The sequence below is a fragment of the Marmota flaviventris genome, chromosome 3 (genome assembly GCF_047511675.1).
Source record: "Marmota flaviventris isolate mMarFla1 chromosome 3, mMarFla1.hap1, whole genome shotgun sequence".
NCBI lineage: Eukaryota > Metazoa > Chordata > Mammalia > Rodentia > Sciuridae > Marmota > Marmota flaviventris.
Genome location: NC_092500.1, coordinates 99,123,949 through 99,143,885, shown reverse-complemented (window position 1 = coordinate 99,143,885; position 19,937 = coordinate 99,123,949). Strand labels below are relative to the sequence as shown.

At 33.5% G+C, this 19,937-nt stretch overlaps 1 protein-coding gene across 5 annotated transcripts; it reads right to left on the bottom strand.

Annotated features, from left to right (window-relative positions):
• Positions 1–530: 530 nt before the first annotated feature.
• On the bottom strand, positions 531–18,749 carry LOC114082890 (killer cell lectin-like receptor 2). Of its 5 annotated transcripts, none has more exons than XM_027923998.2 (8): positions 18,650–18,749; positions 13,328–13,402; positions 10,784–10,898; positions 9,298–9,387; positions 8,163–8,387; positions 6,742–6,884; positions 5,137–5,243; positions 531–1,983 (listed from the first exon to the last, which is right to left on the bottom strand). In XM_027923998.2, exons 2-8 carry the CDS (start codon positions 13,340–13,342, stop codon positions 1,866–1,868), a joined length of 813 nt encoding a protein of 270 aa, XP_027779799.1. In that variant the 5' UTR covers positions 13,343–13,402; positions 18,650–18,749; the 3' UTR covers positions 531–1,865. The 5 variants fall into 5 exon arrangements, with proteins under 5 accessions (XP_027779799.1, XP_027779802.1, XP_027779801.1 ...); XM_027924001.2 differs by lacking the exon at positions 18,650–18,749 and adding an exon at positions 12,529–12,630 and having other exon boundaries at positions 10,784–10,955; positions 13,328–13,667; XM_027924000.2 differs by lacking the exon at positions 18,650–18,749 and adding an exon at positions 12,529–12,630 and having other exon boundaries at positions 13,328–13,667.
• Between the last annotated feature and the right edge of the window lie 1,188 nt (positions 18,750–19,937).

Sequence of the window (19,937 nt, the reverse complement as noted above, 5' to 3'; positions counted from 1 at the left end):
CACTCATTTGTTGCTCCTGGGAAAATAAAATCATATAACCACAGAAAATAACCTAGAAGTTCCTTATAAAATTAAACATGTCCAATAATCAGAGCCCCCCCAGATATTTCTAGAAACAAAATAAAAACACATGTCCAATGGAAGGAGACCCTCATTGTTATACAAAATTACATATATGAGGAAGTGAGGGGAAAGGGGAAAAAAAACAAGAGAGAGAAATGAATTACAGTAGATGGGGTAGAGAGAGAAGATGGGAGGGGAGGGCAGGGGAGGGGAGGGGGGATAGTAGAGGATAGGAAGGGCAGCAGAATACAACAGACACTAGTATGGCAGTATATAAAAACATGGATGTGTAACCGATGTGATTCTGCAATCTATATACAGGGTAAAAATGGGAGTTCATAATTCACTTGAATCAAATGTATGAAATATGATATGTCAAGAGCTTTGTAATGTTTTGAACAACTAATAAAAAAAGAAATTAGAAATGATCAAAAAAAAAAAAAGAAAAACACATGTCCACACAGAGATTTGCACACAAATGTACATAGCATAGCAGCTTTATTCATAGAAGCCAAAAAGTGGAACTACATCAAATGTTTATCAATGAATGAATAAAAAAATGTGGTTTATCAGTACAATAGACAAACAAAAAGAATGAACTACTAATACATGAAAAAGTATAGATTGTTTCAAACACAGGCTGAGCAAAAAGTCAATTACAAAGAGTACATGAGTCATAAAATGCTGGAATGGCAAAATTAATGTACAGTAGAAGAAAGCATATCACCACTTGCATGGGGCCAGGTGGATGGTGACAGACAGAAACTTTTTATAGGTGATGGATATGTCCTACATCTTGGATGGATAGTGTATTAGAGGTACATATTTGTTAAAACCTATATTCTTCTTAACTTACAGTGGGTGCATTTTTTGATATGCACAGTACAAATAAAAAAGTTGATTTTAAAATGTCAAGGTCAAGAAAAAAAAAGACTAAAGAACAGTTCTAGACTAAGTACACTAAATGACAGCACAATTAAATACACTGCATGATCCTGAACATGGAGGAAAAAAACTTATAAATGACATTACTGGGACAACTGATAAAATATGAACATGGATTATAGATTAGATCATAGTACTGTATCAATACTAAATCTCCTGATTTTGATCATTGTAGTATTACTATATAAGACAAGTTTTTGTGCTTAAAAAATATTTGAACAAAAGAAGAAGATGGCATTTATTATCAAATGGATCAGCAAGGAGACAGACAGAAAGGTGGATGGGGGGTAGAATATAAACCATAAAGCAAAATATAAACAACTGCAACTGATAATCTGGGTGAATGTTATGTGGGAATTCCTTGAACTATCCTTGCAATTATTCAGTATGTTAAAAATTATATTTTATGACAAAATAAAAAATATTTTAAAGATGAGGTAAGCTTTAGATGTGAACAAAACACAACTATATTCTAGTTCTTAAATGTATCATGAAAGCCAGAAGACATTGAAATGATTGATCCTATTTATCAGGGTTCTTTAATTGGTTCTAAGGATGTCTCAGGAAAAAGAAAGAAAGAATAAATCCTCAGTGCCATTACAGAAAAGGGAAACTGCTCTCCACAGACAGGCTCTTCTTCCTCTCTTTTCTACAAAGAAACATGGCATCTGATTTCCTAGTCATGTAATGAAAAAAACATTTTCTTCCTCTTGCAGCTCATCTCTCTCTGCTTCCATAGCAGAAGTCAAAAACATTTATTTGTAAGTAATCACAAATTATGACAGTAAACAAACAAAAACTACAATATTCCATGTTTAACTTTTATTCTCATCACACATTAAAGCAGATGAAATACTTTACAGTCTTTTTTCACAAATACAATTGTAGCTATTATTGCATTCAATAGCGACTTCTCTTGTTGCAGATAAAAAAACACAATGTCCTCTTGCAGGAGACATCATTATGGGAAGATGACTACAGAAGAGAAAAGAGGGGGGCAACTCCTTAATTCTGAAGTTTATAGAATCATGTCTCTTTATCACACTCATAATCCCCCATGTTATTTTACACTGGCAATTTTTGGATCATTAGACAACATTTAATTTACAATATTACCATGGGATTACAATATACCAAGCATGGTTTCTTTTTTTAGATTTTTTTTTTATTTGTAGATGGACACAATACCTTTATTTCATTTGGTTTTTTTTTTTTTTTTGTTGTTGTTGTTGTTTTGTTTTGTTTTTTATGTGGTGCCGGGGATTGAACCCAGTGCCTCACACATGCTAGGCAAGCGCTCTACCACTGAGCCACAACCCCGGCACAAACATGCTTTCTTATGTCAATCTTTTCAATAAAGTGAAAGACTAAAAAGAATTTCTATAACACATAACCAGGTCTCATATGTCTATATTTTAAAGGAAAATTAGAATATAGTTAGAGATAAGATTTCTTGATTGAAGTTTTTGTTTGTTTTGTTTCTTTTCCTCCTCCACCCCATATCTAGCAGTTATTGCTAAAACATGATAATTCATTAACTGTCCTGTCTATAGCAGGACATAAGTTTCAGCAAAATGGTGTACTAAGTACCAGAACTACCTTCCAGTGGAAAATAATTCTAAATGTTGAATAAAAAAAATTGAAAACTTTTTGCATAAATTCATGCACTGGTAAGAAGCAAATTTCTATAGAGGCTGAGGCTTAAGTAAAGGTGGAACTGAAAAGGATAAGTGAAGCACTGAGGAAAGATTGTCCCTTAATAGATACAGTAGGCTGAATGATAAATTCTACATCATGGGTATTCTAAATAATGAATGCCACACAAGCCACTGAGTGCTGAGAACTCAAAGGGATATATCTTCAGTAAAAGTCCCTAGGAACTATCTTGAACCTTAGATTTAAGCAGAAGGAAAAAAAAGAATAACCTCACCTAAGAATTCAAAATCACAAAGCATCCCTCATGTAATACATATTTGATACATTATTTAAAATATTCAAATCTGCTATAGGATAAGAAACAAATAAGAAAGATAAATGAAACCAAGTAACTTGTGAGACACAGGTAGAACACGTAAGATGTTTTGAAGAGATAGGTAAATTAGTAACCTATGAGAAATGTTAGGTATAGATACAGTAAGTAAATCATGTGTGATGAACATAAACAAAAAAGAAGACAAAGCAGACACTAACTATGCACAAAATATACATGAAGCATATCCTCAACATTCACAAGGTCATTCCATCTCCCATTGGTGACACCCATTCTAGCCCCTGCCCAATTAACACAAATTAAATTCATAAAACTGCTCATAAGGTTAATTGGAGAGGTGAAGTTGTAGCCAGGCTTATATGATACTGTGACTCCCCAGTAGAGAAAATATGTGTGCTGATCACAATAGTTTTTCTCTTTGTAGCCCTCATAACTCAAACCTCAAATCTGGCCCTATAACCCACACTATCATCAGGGAAGGATTCTGCTGCAGAGAGCATCAGGGCATAAAAAGATTGCTTGACACAGGTTTCAGATGGCCCTCTCCCCATCTTGTGCCTTACTGTATCTATGACAGCCTACCTATATCTTTCCCTTTGCATTGTGCTACAGGTTCTAGGTGGATTTGATTTACCATCTGATCTGAGCATCTTAAATTGGCCTGTGAGACTTTCTGTTTTATGACCTCCAAAGTAGTTTATCTAACAATGTCCTTGGAAAATACAAGTATGTCAAGGTGATTTCAGGTCATTTTTTGCAGGTTTACAACTCAGAGCTCCCAATACTTGCCCACCCCAAGTGAAAAGTGGACCAGATTCAGTGCTGCTAAACATCCAACTAAAGCAATTTTTTTCTTGGGGAAGCCACCATCTTCATCTCAGACCTCAAATGGTTTCCACTGCAGCTTAAAGAGGGAAAAAAAAATTCCACAAAGAAAATTGTATCATGGCCAGACATGGTGGTGAATGCCTATAATCCCAGTGACTCAGGAAGCTGAGGCAGGAGGATCAAAAGCTCAAGGCCAACTTTAGCGACTTAGTGAGGCCCTAAGCAACTTCCTTGTCTCAAAATAAAAAATATAAAGGGTTGGGGATATGCCTCAATGGTAAAGTGCCTCTGGGTTCAATCCTAAGAAGAAGAAGAAGGAGAAGAAAGAAGAAGGAGAAGGAGAAGGAGAAGAAGAAGAAGAAGAAGAAAGAAGAGGAGGAGGAGGAGGAGGAGGAAAGAAAATTACATCATGAAAAAAGCCAGCAGAAATAACAGAAAAATACTAGAATTATCAGATATCAAATGTGAAATATGTTTCACTGTTTTAAGAAATAAAAGGCAGCTTGAAAATATGAGTGTCTAGCAAGATTATTTGAAAACACAAAAGAGAATTCCTAGAAATAAAAATACAATACTTAATATTTCTAAATAATGAACAATTTTATGGCAGATTAGAACTAAATGTAAACCTAATTGTTTACATACTGCTGCAATTCAAAATGGAAGGTATGTATATGCATATGAATGATTGTATCTATATGCAAATTCTTATATTTATGTCAATAAATAACATAAACAAACATACTAATTATATAAAGAAGTTTCATATGAATGTTTGGGATATTCAGAATATTCATTATAGCTAAGTCAGATGGTACAATCACGTCACCTTAAAATTTATGATTCATGATTCATGATTTTGAACCAGGTGTAGTGGTGCACACCTATAATCTCTCAAGCACACTGTAATCCTAGCTTCTGAGAAGAGGATCACAAGTTCAAGGCAAACCTGGGCAACTTAGTAAGACCCTGTCTCAAAATAAATTTTGTGATGGAGGTCAGGGGTTACGGATGGAATTCTGTGGTAGAGTGCCGCTATCAAAAAAGTTATGATTGCTTCATTTTCTGCATCTCATAACACATACTTCTGAGATCATACTACTATTATTATTAATAACTCTGTATGACACCTCTCTTCCTTTTTTAACTATACTTTCTAAAACACTTTATAACCCATTCTTCTTATTTTCACCAGTGACTTCCATTTGAAAATGTGTTAAATTGTGTGAAATGAGAGAATATTCATTCCAGACATAATCCTTCCAACTCCCACACTAATGGTAGAGTTTGAATGTATTCCAGAAACTCACATTCCAGAAGATGTGTCACTGTCAACCCATTTCCATTTCCTTTCACATTCATCATATGATAATCCAATCCAGTAATTATTTTTACAAGCCTGTTGTTTAAGGAAGGCCTATACAGGAAACAAAAAACATTATGTCACAAAATTCTCATCTATTAGATAAACAAAGAGAATGACAGGTCATAAGGCCAGGTGTTCCTGTGACCAGTACTCTGCTAATTCTCCTCTACCTCTCTTTCTTCAATCCTTGCATTTTCATTTTCCAAAGTAATTTTCCACTAGTAGATTATTTATTTTAAAAGTATAACTTTTGTAAATTATTAAAAACATGCAAAATGTAAAAATCTATTTAGCAATAATAAATATTTAAATTGTTAAATCATTTTTGACACTTTACAAAACTATTCAAATTCCTACTCCAAAAGAATAATGAAGAATATGAAAAAAGGATCACCACACAACCTTAAGTAAAAGGAATCTTTAAAACAAATTTACTAAAGTAAAAAGTATTACGTGAAAAGGGTGCACATTACAGCTTCAGTATCCTAAGAGAAAGTCTTTCTGTAGTTCAGCACTGAAAGAAGTAAAAGGGAAAAATATTTGGAAGAATCTACTATCTAAAATGAAATATATCAGAGTGATATAGCACTTAATGTTAGATTAAATGACTAAGTGGATTTTAAAATATACGTTTAACTATATTTTACCATATCAAACAAAATTATTTCATGACTTGATATCAGGAATTCTTTTATACTGAGATTTTAAATGATATACACCTTTATATATTCTTATATAAGAACATTAACCAAGTAAATATTGCCTATGTATGCAATGAAAATCATCATGAGACTAATTGGTAAAACTGTTATCACTTTTATGGTCCTTAAACTCATCTAAACTCATTTCCATTTTGGGGGGCTGGAGTTGTGGCTCAGCGGTAGAGTGCTTGCCTACCACATGAGAGGCACTGGGTTCAATCCTCAGCACCCATAAAAATAAATAAATAAAGATATTGTGTCCAACTAAACAATAAATATTTTTTAAAAATCATCTCGTTTTCAAGGCAGCCAGAGAGGTTAAGTCATTTACCTGAAGTCACTCAGCTAGTAAGTGGTAGAGATAAATTTGATTCCAGGCAGTTCTAAGTTTTTATTTATTAAACACTTTACCAACCAAGCTATATCCCCAGCCCAAAGTTGCCATTTTATAGGGATAAATAACTGTTGGTTCAGGCTGTAATTTATCAAAGGGTTAAATATTATTCAGGGAAGGGAATATTTTTCTGTTACTCTTACAGACTCCTTTGAAAGGAAAATGACTGCAAAGAACCAAACTGCATCCTTAATAATAATGGCTATCATAATAGATTATATAGATAGAATACTTACAGATTATACAGATAGATAGCAGGTTTATATACTTCTTAGCAGGTAGGAATCTCCCAGGAAACTTTCAATTATATAATTTTTGCCCGCATAACAGACAGAACACAAATAGGTGAAGGCCCTTCCTTCTGAACTCCTGCCTGTCCTCAGTATCTTAGATCCAAGGGTAAGTGACAGCATCCAAGAGAAAGAAAAAAAAAGTGGATGTGAGTTCACAATACCTGTTCATCTTCATCATTTATCTTCAAAAGGGATAATCCATTGTCTTGGCAAGTTTTCTTACATCCCTCCCATTTTTCTTGTTTCTTGGTAAAATGATAACATTTTACTCCATAACAGAACCAGTGGCCTTCACAGATCAAACCTACAACACGTAATGTGAAACTTTAAATTTATTATCTGGTAGTCTGTCAACTACAGAAATACATTTATCAGTCCTCTATATCTAAATAATATCTCATTGCTATCAGTAATGACAATATGAGGATCACCAAAATTCTGGAGTACCAAGAGATATCCACACTCATGTCAATGCAGTACTATTCACAACGGCCAAGATGAAAACAACCTAAAATAATATGTTACATATGAAAAGATATTGTTCAACCTCTAAAAAGAAGTAAATTCTTTCTATGTGACAACATGACGATCCTTGAGGATGTTATGCTGAGTGAAATCAGCCAATCACAGAAGAAAAATAATATTTCATGATTCTACTTATACCATATATCTAACAGATAAGAATGCTGGATTCTGGAATGACATCTAAATATGAGAAACATTTTTTGTAACTTTTTCTTTTTCTCTTATTTATGTCATAATGTACGGAATTTGTAAATAGTATTCATCCTTTAATAAGAGATAGTAAATCCCACAATACCAAAGTGAGATTACACATGAAAAAGGTCTTTATAAACTCTAAATCCTAATATTTAGTACTTGTTGATTAATCAACTCAATTCAAGATAATCAGGTCATTATGCAAGGTAACAGTTTACTGCATGAAATTTAACATTTGTATCTCTTTGGTGTTTTGATGGCATTATCACAGAATTGCACAAACATCAACCATATGGCAAATCTTGCCGATATACTGCAGGTAATAAGTATTTACACTGGTCATAAATCTATCTACCAAATATCTGAAGCCATAGCAGAATGAAAATACATATATACACAAAAATTATTTTTAAAATAGCATCCAAATAAAAGTCCTTGAGCCCATTTTTGCCTAAATATACTTTTAATGACAGCCTCCATATCCAATGTTAGCAACAGAGTAGGAGTCTGATTTTCCTACAGGAACAAAGTGCTCTGAATTTTCAGGGTAACTGACATATTTTCACCTTCTGAAAGGAGTAGGAATGTAAGAACAGCAATTGAATTGGGGACACTATATAGGGTCTTAATAATCCAAGTATGGCTTCTGGGGGCCCCAACCCTATGCTTGAAATAAGCATACCCAAATACCTACATCATATCTAAGAGGGACAAATCAAATTTTTTTCCAGTAGGCCCAGAGATCACTAGTATATAATATAACCCAGTTTATTAGACTTCAAAGCTTCTGAAGGAAAAGAAATTGTGCAATTATTTTAAAATATTATTTAAATAATAATTTAAATAAAGATTTCCTCCATACCTTTATTTTGCAAAAATTCTGAATAGATCTCAATTTTCTTATGACATTTGTTCTCATGATTTGATTCCAAATGAAGGGTTTTATTTTTGAGACTATCATATTCTAAAGACTTATTTATCCAAACTTGTTCCTTTAAGTAGTAGTCATTTTTCATAATGTCGTACACTTTGCTGAAGTTTCTTAGAATTTCCTGCTGGTGATGTTTTTCTTGAACACACTGAAAAACTAAAATTAACAGCATAGATGTAATACAAAAAAGTATTCATAATGAATAAACATTGAAATTTAAGCCAAAAGAAAAAGCTTCATTTTGACAACCAACTCATATTAGTAATTTGACATTTAGAAAGTAACACCTCAGTGAACTGATCATAGAAATGGAATCATCAAATTTCTCAGTATTAGCAACTTTAATGTAAAATAAGAAATAAGCTATGAGAATAAAATTTTGATGATAACACCTTACCTTTCAGTTTAGTTCATTTTTAATAAATAAGTAGCAAAGTAAAAATCAATCAGTCAATATTTAATACATCTTTTGAGTATGAAAATCTGAACTAAGAAACATGAGGAGGTGGCATAACTATTACTGAAGCAGATGGAATGCCCATAGGACCAAGAAAATAATATTGGGATATGTAATTTTATCTAAGAATAATATATCAATGATTTTCTCTAAAGATAAGACAGAATTTTTTAAAAAAAGATAAAGTTTAAATTCAAGATCATTTAACATCTACATACAGATTTTTTAATAAGCTATTTCCTAATTATATTATTAGAAGAAAAGCTATAATTTCTTTTGAACAGTTACTTCTCAAAAATGTTTACCTCAGGTTCATGATAACCTGAATACCATGGCAGAATTTCACTCAATCCTCTACCAGAAGAAATATGACCATGTATCAGATTAAGTGTATAGCTCACCACAGCCTCAGAGTCCATGGAATAGGTAAGTAATATTAAAATGACACTGCAATATGTCCAGGAAAAAAAGCCTCACTCAAAGTTCAGAGCCACCTAAGTCTTTCCCTGACTACAGACAGGAACTAATGGATGAAGCATGTTAAAGTCTGTACAATTAGTGTCTAAAGTTCAGTACTCAGATTAAGAAAAATGGATTTCAGTTACTCACTCTTGATCACCAACACTATGACTGTCGTCAACAAAAGTAAACAGAAAATTCCAAGAGTCACTGCAATAAAGTTCCAGGGCACAGAAAACTCTTTAAATGAAAAAAGAAGAAAATAAGCAACACAGAAAAAGCTATGGCCCACCACTACTAACCTTAATGTGGGAGACCATATGAAAAAAGGAACTAAAAATTTTTTCAAAAACATATTATACAAGTTGATTTAAATTGTAATCTAGGAGTTACAATTTTCAAGTTTTAGGTTTCTAGTTGACATGCCAATTGTATAAATCCTGCATGTAGGAACAGTTCTATAGGATTTCAAAAGCACATCCCTTACAAAAACACCAAAGGCAATAGACACAATTCATATAGAAGACCCCAAGTTGATGTGTACTCCGAGTCCTTGTGATCGTAAACAATCATGTAAAGGAGAGAAAGATAAGTCAGTAGTTTTTTTTAATTTTTTTTAATATTTATTTTTTAGTTTTCGGGGGACACAACATCTTTGTTTGTTTGTATGTGGTGCTGAGGATCGAACCCAGGCCGCATGCATACCAGGCGAGCACGCTACCGCTTGAGCCACATCCCCAGCCCCAAGTCAGTAGTTTTGATAAATTAATAGCCAAAAGTGAATACTCTGAAGCTCAAATGGGATAGAGGGCCATACTTAAAGGAATTTCTAGAAATCAACTTTCTGTTTTCTTTCATCAATTATCTTTTTCTCTAGGCAATACTATATTTACTCTTATGCTTTTGAAGTCCTTGGTATCTGAAGCCTGTATCTCTGATAATCACTAAATCAAAGAAGTTTTCAACTTAGAGTTTAATTTTGACAATATTTGAAAGGAGAATAGAAATAGAGAATCGAAAAATTAGAACTCCTCCCTGATTTGAAAATTTTTGCTGCTTCATTACCATTAAAGTTTGGTAAGTATTTAAGATACTTAAAATATCTTTTGTCTGAGTGAAAATATCACTCTTAACATAAACTTTTCATTTCTTTTTTTTTTTAAAGAGAGAGAGAGAGAGAGAGAATTTTTAATATTTATTTTTTAGTTTTTGGCGGACACAACACCTTTGTTTGTATGTGATGCTGAGGATGGAACCCGAGCCGCATGCATGCCAGGCGAGTGCGCTACCGCTTGAGCCACATCCCCAGCCCAACTTTTCATTTCTCTAAGAATTTTATTTCTCTAGAAAATTCAATGTTTCTTCAGACTTCAGTATGTCCTTTACCTTTAAAGCCCTCATAAATTTTTTTGGTCCAATTTGAATCAAAACATCCTATTAGTTTCTCAAATTCAAAAATATTTACTTATTTTCCCATTGTCACAAAATTTTTTAAAGACTTCATTCTACAACTCTACCCTATTTATGGTTCATATTACCAGCTGACAACCAGAAGTGCAAACAGAATTTTTATTCAAATTGCAAAATTTGGGCAATTCACAATAAACATATTAATTTAGATGCTTAAAATATATACCTTTGTCAACAGCTTTTCTAGGACTCTGAGTAGAATCACTCCTTGATCTACCCGGTGATTCTGAAGGAGACTGAAGAAATCTCAGGGTTGAATAAGTCACCTCCTGATTGCTCATCTTTAGAATTAGAAGAGAAGTATGTTTCACATTAAAAACCTTGCCATGTGATGACTTCTATATAAAGAAGAAATGAAAATGTGAGCCTATATAAACAAACCAGGATTTGATGCTGAGAGGTATGTGTACATGTATCTGTGGGTGTGTGTTTATTAACTTCTTTAAGTGCATAAAGCTTGTAGACTGAACCTTATTTATGAAAGAAATGAAACGTCTTTCAAATTTCTGATTAAAGATACTTTACACAAGAAGAAATACAATAGATCAACAAACATATGAAAAATTGTTCAATATCTCTGGCAATTAGAGAAATGCAAATCAAAACTACTCTCAGATTTTATCTCATTCCTGTCAGAATGGCAATTATCAAAAATACAAGCAATAATAAGTGTTGGCAAGGATGTGGGGGAAAAGGTACACTCATACATTGTTGGTGGGACTGCAAATTAATGCAATCACTATGGAAAGCAGTATGAAGATTTCTCAGAAAACTTGGAATGGATCCACCATTTGACCCAGCTATCCCACTCTTCCCGTTTATACCCAAAGGACTTAAAATCAGCATACCACAGTGACGCAGCCACATTTACAGCAGCTCAATTCACAATAGCTAAACTACGGAACAAACCTAGATGTCCTTCAACAGATGAATGGATAAAGAAAATGTGTTACATATACACAATGGAATATTAGTTAAAGAGGAATGAAATTATGGCATTTGCAGGTAAATGGATGGAACTACAGAATATCATGCTAAGTGAAATAAGCCAATACCAAAAAAACAAAAGCCGAATGTTTTCTCTGATAAGTGGATGTTGATCCATAGTGGGGTGGGGGGATAGGGAAGAATGAAGGAACTTTGGTTTGTGTAGAAGAAAGTGAGGGGAGGGGTGAGGTGGTGGGGATGGAAAGGACAGTAGAAAGAGACATTATTACCCTATTACATAAGTATATAGGGTATATATGTCCTATATACCCTATATACATAGTGTAATAATCTATGTATGATTACATTACTGGAGTGACTCTGAACCATGTACAGCCAGAAGAATGAGAAGTTGTGCTCCATTGGTGTACTATGTGTCAAAATGCATTCTACTGTAAAATAAATAAATTTAAAATAAAAATTCTGTTTAAGTCATTTATGCACCTAGTTAATCACTGTCAGGGTTATTAAAAATATAAAGAGAAAAATCCATGAATAGATTATGCTCCTATTGGCCCAGCCAATTTTGTTTAAAATGTTCAATATACATATGCAAATGTTAGGCCAAATTGTTTCTACCTCAAACCACCAAAACACTTATAAATTGTCAATTCAAATAAAACTGTCAATTCAAAGTATTCTGAAAGCACTTTTAAACTGTCAATTCAAAGCATTCTGAAAAAATACTTTTGCTTTTTAAAAACTTTTCCATGTTCTTGTAAGAAGACAAGAATGGTATGAATATACCTTGTATACAATCAGAAATATGAAAATTTGTCCTCTATGTGTAATATGAAATGTAATATATTCTGCAGCCATATGTAACAAATTAGAATAAAAATAAAATTTATCTAGCTTTACGACCTGCTTAATATACATAAAAAAACTTACACATGATGTGGCATACATATAAAAAATACTTACATTGCATGACTATACCAGTGTTTCTCCACGTATATTGCAGACACTATCAGCAAAATAATTATTCAAGGATTAATATTGCAAACTGTTTTAGATTCCAGGGCCCTGTACAAAATGTAATAAATAAAAATCTCTTGGGTTGAAGCCCAAACACCTGCATTTTCAATCCCAAATAATTTCATGTACATGAAGATTTTCTGAATAATTTTCTAGTGTGTGACGATGACAGAAAAGTCTATGTAAAAATAAAATTTGTCAATAGGCATTCATTAGTTAACATAAGTAAAAGATTCAATCTAGTAATGGATATCAATATAGAAATAAGTAGTAAATATTTAAAATTTACTTTGCATCTTAATCAGTTCAATAAGATTACATCCAAGAAATAGCAAATACAAAAAATTGCACATGTAACTGTATTCTTTTCTAAGTTTTTTAATGTACAAATTTTTCTAAATTGAATTATTCGTGTTTCTTCTAGTTTCCTAAGAAAAAGATCTTTCTTTAAATTCTTCAAGATGGATAATATTTAAATCATTAGACCCAAATTAAAATAAAAAAACTTCCCAAATCCCTCTTCCTTTATTTTGATAGCAAAGAGCAAAACCCATAGCATATTGAGAAAGAGAAAATGGTAAACTTCAATTTTCATATCTTTCAGAGTTAATGCAATTCTAATGCAATCAACAAATACTTGCCTACCAATCTCAATCTCATGTCCAGCCATGTGTAATTAAATACCGTATCTCTAGAATAAGTGGGATAAAATACAAAGCTCTGAGGAAATAAAGGCAGATGTTACCTGTATTTGTGCCATGTAGTGATGCAGCTGGAGGCAACTGAACTAAAAATGAGGAATAGGTAGGCCTTTTCAGTCCTGGATCCCTCAGAGACAGTAAGACAAAAAGCAGAAATGAATTACTTCTAAATGACACTCCAACTCAAAAAGTTTCACCCCTCCTCTTGACCAAAGTGATAAAAGGAAATTATATGGTAAAAGCTGATGTTAACGGAAAAGAAAGATGGTCATGAGTTATATATTCCTCCACTTGAATTAACCAACAACTTGGTTCTCTGCAAAATATGCAAAACATTCAAAATCAGTATTTGGGGACTGAAAAGACAGAGGAATACATCTTTGGGGAAAACAAGAAAATATATTTTAAAAAATCCAACTACTAGTAAAAAGATATGACTTAAAAATCTACATATAAATATATACATATTTGTGATCAATGTTATATCTAAATTCTTTAGCTCTTAATTTAAACATTAGTCTTTCTGTTAAAAACTTTCTCTTGTTATTATTTTTCTTACTACTTGGGAAGTTTTTTTTTCTTTTTTCATTTATATTTATTGTAGATAAACACATTTTAGAAATTACTTCAAAACATCTACATTCCCATCATAAAAAATTTTGGTGTGTATTCTTATAACTTTTATCCATGTTATATTCACTATTAAATTTGATATCTTTCCACACACAGCATTTTTTATCAATTTCTAATAAACAATAACTATTTCCTCATTTAGAAATATTTATATAAAACATGATTTTTAAAACCATATATAATTATTATCAACATGGATATAAAAATTATTTCAGTAATACATTACTATTGGATATTTAGGTTACCTCCAATTTTTTTTGTTTGTTTGTTTTGGGGTTTTTTTTTTTGCTGGTATCAAAAAAAATATTTTGAGGTCAAAGAGTATTACTATCATTTATATATATATATATATATATATACAACACACACACACACATATATATATATATATATAATACCATATTATCATGAATCTTATTCTTACTTGAAAAAATTTATCTCTACAAATTTTCAGCAACACCTCCCATTTTCACATATGCAGAACACTTAAAAACAATCCATTAAGGCTGGCAATGTAGCTGTCATAGAGCACTTGCCTAACAACCATAGAGCCCTAAGTTCAATCCCCAGAAACTTGAAAAGAGAACCAAAAAAAAAAAAAGGAGAGAGAAAAGAAATTCATTTCTATAACTATTATTAAGAGCCAGATGAAGTTCATTTCCATTTGATCCGGCTTTTAAAATCTTCTGACTTTGGTTCTATGAAACCAATTTAAATTGTTTTTCACTGTCACTCAGCTTTGCTTCTGACACCTCCATTTCCCCTTTTCCTTTCTCCTTGTATGTGTGTTTACCTAAACTATATGCCATAAACCTAAAAAAAAAAAAAAATTAAAAAAAGTAAATAAATTGTTTTTCAAATCAAATGATGGTTGCTAATAGAGTGTGGGGATGTGGAGTGAGGGAGAGAATAGAAGGCAAAATGGATTATGCGGAGACAAACCCCATCCATACTTTGTTTAGTTCTAACCAAATCCCTTGCTTATTCTTTTCTTCCTTCACCAACCTCTAGTCAGCACTGAACCATTATTCTTCAGAGGGTCTCCATATTCTTCACTTTGGTCATTCCTCCCACCTTTCCTCCAAACTACTTCAGACAGTATACTACGTGTTCTAACCCCTTGGATATAGTCTAAGTTGTGCTACCTGTCTTTTGTGTGTGTATGTTTTTTTGTTTGTTTCCACCTGCCCTACTTGTGTCCCGAGACAATCCTTGGTCTCTGAATTACTACTGAAGTCTGCCACTTGTCATCATGCCCCAGAAGTCAGATAAAATATCTACCAGAGACTCATTTAATTCAACAATGTAAGCAGAGTTTTAAGGTAAACCAGAAAATTGCTGCTTGGCATTTTCTTCTCCCTCGCTAATCCTTGGTTTTCTCAACCAGATAAAGAAGATCCCTAGCCTTCTATCTCGAAGTCAAAAAAGTAAAGAAGGAAAACTCTGCTGAGAAAAGGTAGAGAGTGAGGGTAAAGGAAGTTATAGGGGTAACTGAGAAAGTGGCAGAGACACTGTGCATAGCCATATTGAAACCTCCCAACACTGGCAGTTGTATATTATTATCCCCGCTTTACAAATAAACTATTATTAAAAGGTTACTTGACCTAAGAACACATTATTGCCAATTCTTTTTTTTATAAAGACATTGACTTTTTTTTTAAGGGGAGAGAGAGAGAGAGAGAAAAAGAGAGAGAGAGAAAGAGAATTTTTTAATATTTATTTTTCAGTTTTCGGTGGACACAACATCTTTATTTTATGTGGTGCTGAGAATTGAACCCAGTGCCCCACGCATGCCAGGCGAGCACGTTACTGCTTGAGACACATCCCCAGCCCAATTGTCAATTCTTGACCTATGTTTAAAATAAGTCTTGACAATATAGGACATGGATAGACTATGAATTCAGAATGGACTGCAACAAAGCATGAATTTAGGAATCAGGAAAATGTGTTTGAATACCAGTTCTAGCTCTCTTGTGTTCTCTAGTTCTCTTAGTTCAAGTCTCTTAGCTCTCTAGGCCTCAGATTCAACACAGTAAAATGGTAGTAATATTTGCCCTCCAAGGTTGCTGTCAGAATTAAGGCATATAAATGCTTGACTATAACCTAGTATATATAGAGGAGGTGCTCACTGAATTCTAAATATTATTATTACTTGGATTCCAAGATTCAAATTCTTCCTAGTCATAAAAATTTGAATAAATCACTGAATCTTCAAAACTCAGTTTGTTCATGTTTTATATGAGTTTTGCCATTTCATAGCCTTGGAAGAATAAAATGAAATTAGTACTGCAGATGGGATTTCTTGGACTTCAAAAAAAGATGGGATTTTTTGTTTGGTTTGTTGGTTTCCTCTCCTAATTTCTATAAAGTGGAAATACCAGCACTGCAACCCAGAAATGCTAATAGACTGCTGTGGTTCGAATATGGTTTGTCCCCACGAAAACTCATGTTGAAACTTGGACCCCAGTACACTAGTATTGGGATGTAGAAAGCAGTGGGAGGTGTTTGGGTTATGGGATGGAGCCTCATGAATAATTCATGCCTCTCTGGCAAAGACTAGTTACTGTCACAGCAGGTTGTTTGAAAACAAGTTCACTCCTGGTGTTCTGTCTTCCGTGCACTCCAATTGTCCTCACTTTCTGCCATGAGTTGAAACATCATGAGGCCCTTACCAGATGAGACCACCTGATCTTAAATTTCCCAGCCTCCAAAACCGTGAGCCAGAATAAAATTCTTACCCACTCTCAGGTGTTCTGCTATAGTAACATAAAATAAACCAATGCACACTCTTTATCCAACCACATCAAACTTGGAATGCAAGTATTTGGAAGAACAAAGTTAGGACAGCACATAATTTAGGAACTGTAAAACATACAGCAGTATGTCACTACTGCTTTAGAAAAACCATTCTATGGCTTCAGATCAAGAAAATTATATTATATTGCCCCATAAAGATATTGGCAACATTAAGGTTTTTTGCCCATTTTAATTTACATCCACATAGCCAGTGATGGGTGGAGAGTCCTCAGGATGGAGGCTAAAGAAGTCAGAGCACTTTTTCTTATACTTCTTACATATTGCCTCTTCTAATATTAAGTCCACAAAGGTGAGTACCATATCTGTCTTATTCACTATTGTAACAGCAGCACAAATAAGAGGCATGATGCCTACCAGTGTGCTTGATCAGCAAAAAGATAAATGTTGAGTAAATGACCATAAAATCTAGATTTTTTTCAGTTTTAGAACAGAATGATACAAGTGATTAGAAAGCTACATTGTGTAACTGCTCCTCTAAACTTTTTCTTACTAAGCTCTAAATTTCTGAAAAAGGCAATTTTTTTTTTTTAATGAGAAGACAATTAACTTTAGAAGTAACTTCAGAGAGAACTGATTAAAACTCCTAACATGAGTCTTTGATCAAAGCAGCACAAAACTGGAAGTACTAAACTGTATTATAACAAAATTAATAAAACAAAGATGAAAAATTGGCTCTAGAACTTTGTCTTTTAAATTCACTTTTGCATAAAACATATACATATAAACATAAATATGTATTCATTTATTTTCTGGCTGCTTTGCTGCAAAAGCTTTTGGTTTTTTGTTTTTGTTTTTGTTTTTGTTTTTGTTTTAATTTAGGAAAACACATATTTTACTCATTCCTTTCTGGTGATACAGTTAGCTAGAAGCTTTGCACACAGCTTATGATCACACCTTCAGACCTTCCGGTCACACCCTCAAACCTCAATGGTTTTTATCATTTCACAGCTCTATGTAGTTCTTCCTGTCCCAGGCTGAGGTGAAAGATGTCTACCAGCTCACAGGGAATGATGGTCTGAACTACCTTATTTTTTAGAGGAATAACCACTCCTGACCAAGCTTCCCATTTTGTATACTCATCCTCATGACTAATATTTATACCACTGAAAAATACTAAGTTTCTGAGCTCTTAGAGTAAAAGAACAAGGGCCTCTATTTTGAGATTTCCTGTTACTCTAACCACCTGTCCTTTTTCTATTAAAAAAAAAAAAAGAATTCACTGTTCTAGATTTAAATACTCCATATTATCCTAACAGGACCACGGGACCTCAATCAGTAAAAGTAACCAAATAAAGACACCTTCAGAACTAAGGAATAATAATAAAAGAATGGCAAATAAGGATTTCAGATAGCTACTTGGGCCCTGTGCCACTAATGAATAAAGTCAGTGCACAGACTGACAGAGAAAATAGTTAAGTACCAATCCATAATTAAGATTTTTGATTATTAAATCAGTGTTCAGTAAACTATATCACACAATTCAGAGAAATGAGACAAGGCAGATATTAAAGACACTGAGCAGTTCTTCAACTTTACTGTTCTTCACTTGGGGAGTTTTCCAAGGCAAACTCTGAGCTCACCTTCAAATCCTTTTACTTTTGGCATTTTACTATTTGGGGGGATTCTTTTATTCTAGCTCTTTATTCATTAAAGCTAGGAATCCAATTATTAAATAATCATTAGGTATCAGTGGTTGGATTTACAACACACACACCACGTTCACAAGTCTCACCCATTTTAAACCAAGATAACGTAGTCAAACAATAGGATATCTAAAATGATCTCAGCTAACATTTGTATTCATATTAAAAATGTCCACCTGAATAAACCTACTTTGATCTGTTAGCCAGCTTTGCATAGCTGTGAGCAAAATACCTGACAAGAACAACTTAGGACTTAAGATTATTTCAGCTCACCATTTCAGAGATCTCAGTCCACAGTCAACTCCATTGCTCTGAGCCCTACGTGAGGCAGAACATCATGATGGAAGGGCATGGCAAAGAAAAGTTGCTCAGCTGTGACAGCCAGGAAGCAGAGAAATCAAGAGGAAGAGGCCAGCTACAGAGATGACAAACCTTTCCAGGGCATGCCCCCAGTGACTTCCTTCCTCCATAAAGGTCTTACCTACCAGTAGTCCATGGATTAATCCACTGATGAGGTCAGAGCCCTCATGATCCAATCATTTTCCTAAAACCATACCTCTGAACATTGCTGCATTGGGGACTATGCAGATTGTGACATGAGACTTTGAAGGGACATTCCAGATTTAAACCCTAACATTATTCATAAAATGCCTGTCTTGCACTCTGTTAGAAGCAGAGGCATAGAACATGGAAAGGCAATAAATAAATACGAGCATAATAAAGCGTGGCAGATCATAAATATTCCCATATTCTCTTGTTTTGTATATGCTGCTTTGGTTGAGCAAAGTTAAAGAGCTCTACTCAAGACTATACATGAGAAATTAGAATCACAGTTACACCACATCCAAAAGACACATCCTTATCTTATGTTCAAATTTGAGATTCTGTGGTATTGAGTATGTACATATGCAAAGATTTGTGGTAATGAAAAAGGTTTCCACAGCAACAAAAATGAATATCACCTGCCTTAAGAGTAAATTACAAAGGCAAATAATCTGAAGGCAATAAGACTACCAGGTGCTGGCTACTCTAAGGCCTTGAATGCCAAACCATCAATTGGGAAAAAGTTTGATAATTTTGAGAAGTATCTGTATTAAGGGAGGAGGTAAGGGGGAACATGTGTTGGCTGACCTAAGTGCAGAATGTAAATCTAATTTCAAATAAAACTAGTGATATACAAAATTTAACTTTTAAATGAGCATTGTCTTATCAGCAGCTTACAATCAAGTAAAAGCCAGTTCAAACACACAAGGTATAAGAAAACCATAGATAAAAATACAAGCTATTAATCCTAGTCACCTATTTTCTGATTTTGATCTGAGTATGAGAAATCTTCATGGAGAGTGGGGATAGAGCAAAATAAGTAAATAAATACTAGAGAGAAGTTAGAGAATGGTTCAGAGTTCATATGTTAACTTTTTAATCTAAGGAATATTTCTCCCTAACCATGCTCAATCTTGAGTGGATTGGCTTATTCAACAAAAGCCTCAGACTGCCAATTTGAGAAATAACCAATAACTGTGAGTACCCTAGAAGTTCAGAGCATTTGTTCCTTTCTCCT

What these genes read in the sequence shown, in the direction of transcription:
- LOC114082890 (XM_027923998.2), bottom strand. An exon ending in TAAATGATGAAGATGAACAG is followed by an intron (nt 5,244 to 6,741) that starts GTATTGTGAACT and finishes TTTCCTGTATAG; the next exon opens with GCCTTCCTTAAACAACAGGC. An exon ending in AGTGACACATCTTCTGGAAT is followed by an intron (nt 1,984 to 5,136) that starts GTGAGTTTCTGG and finishes TCTCTTCTGTAG; the next exon opens with TCATCTTCCCATAATGATGT.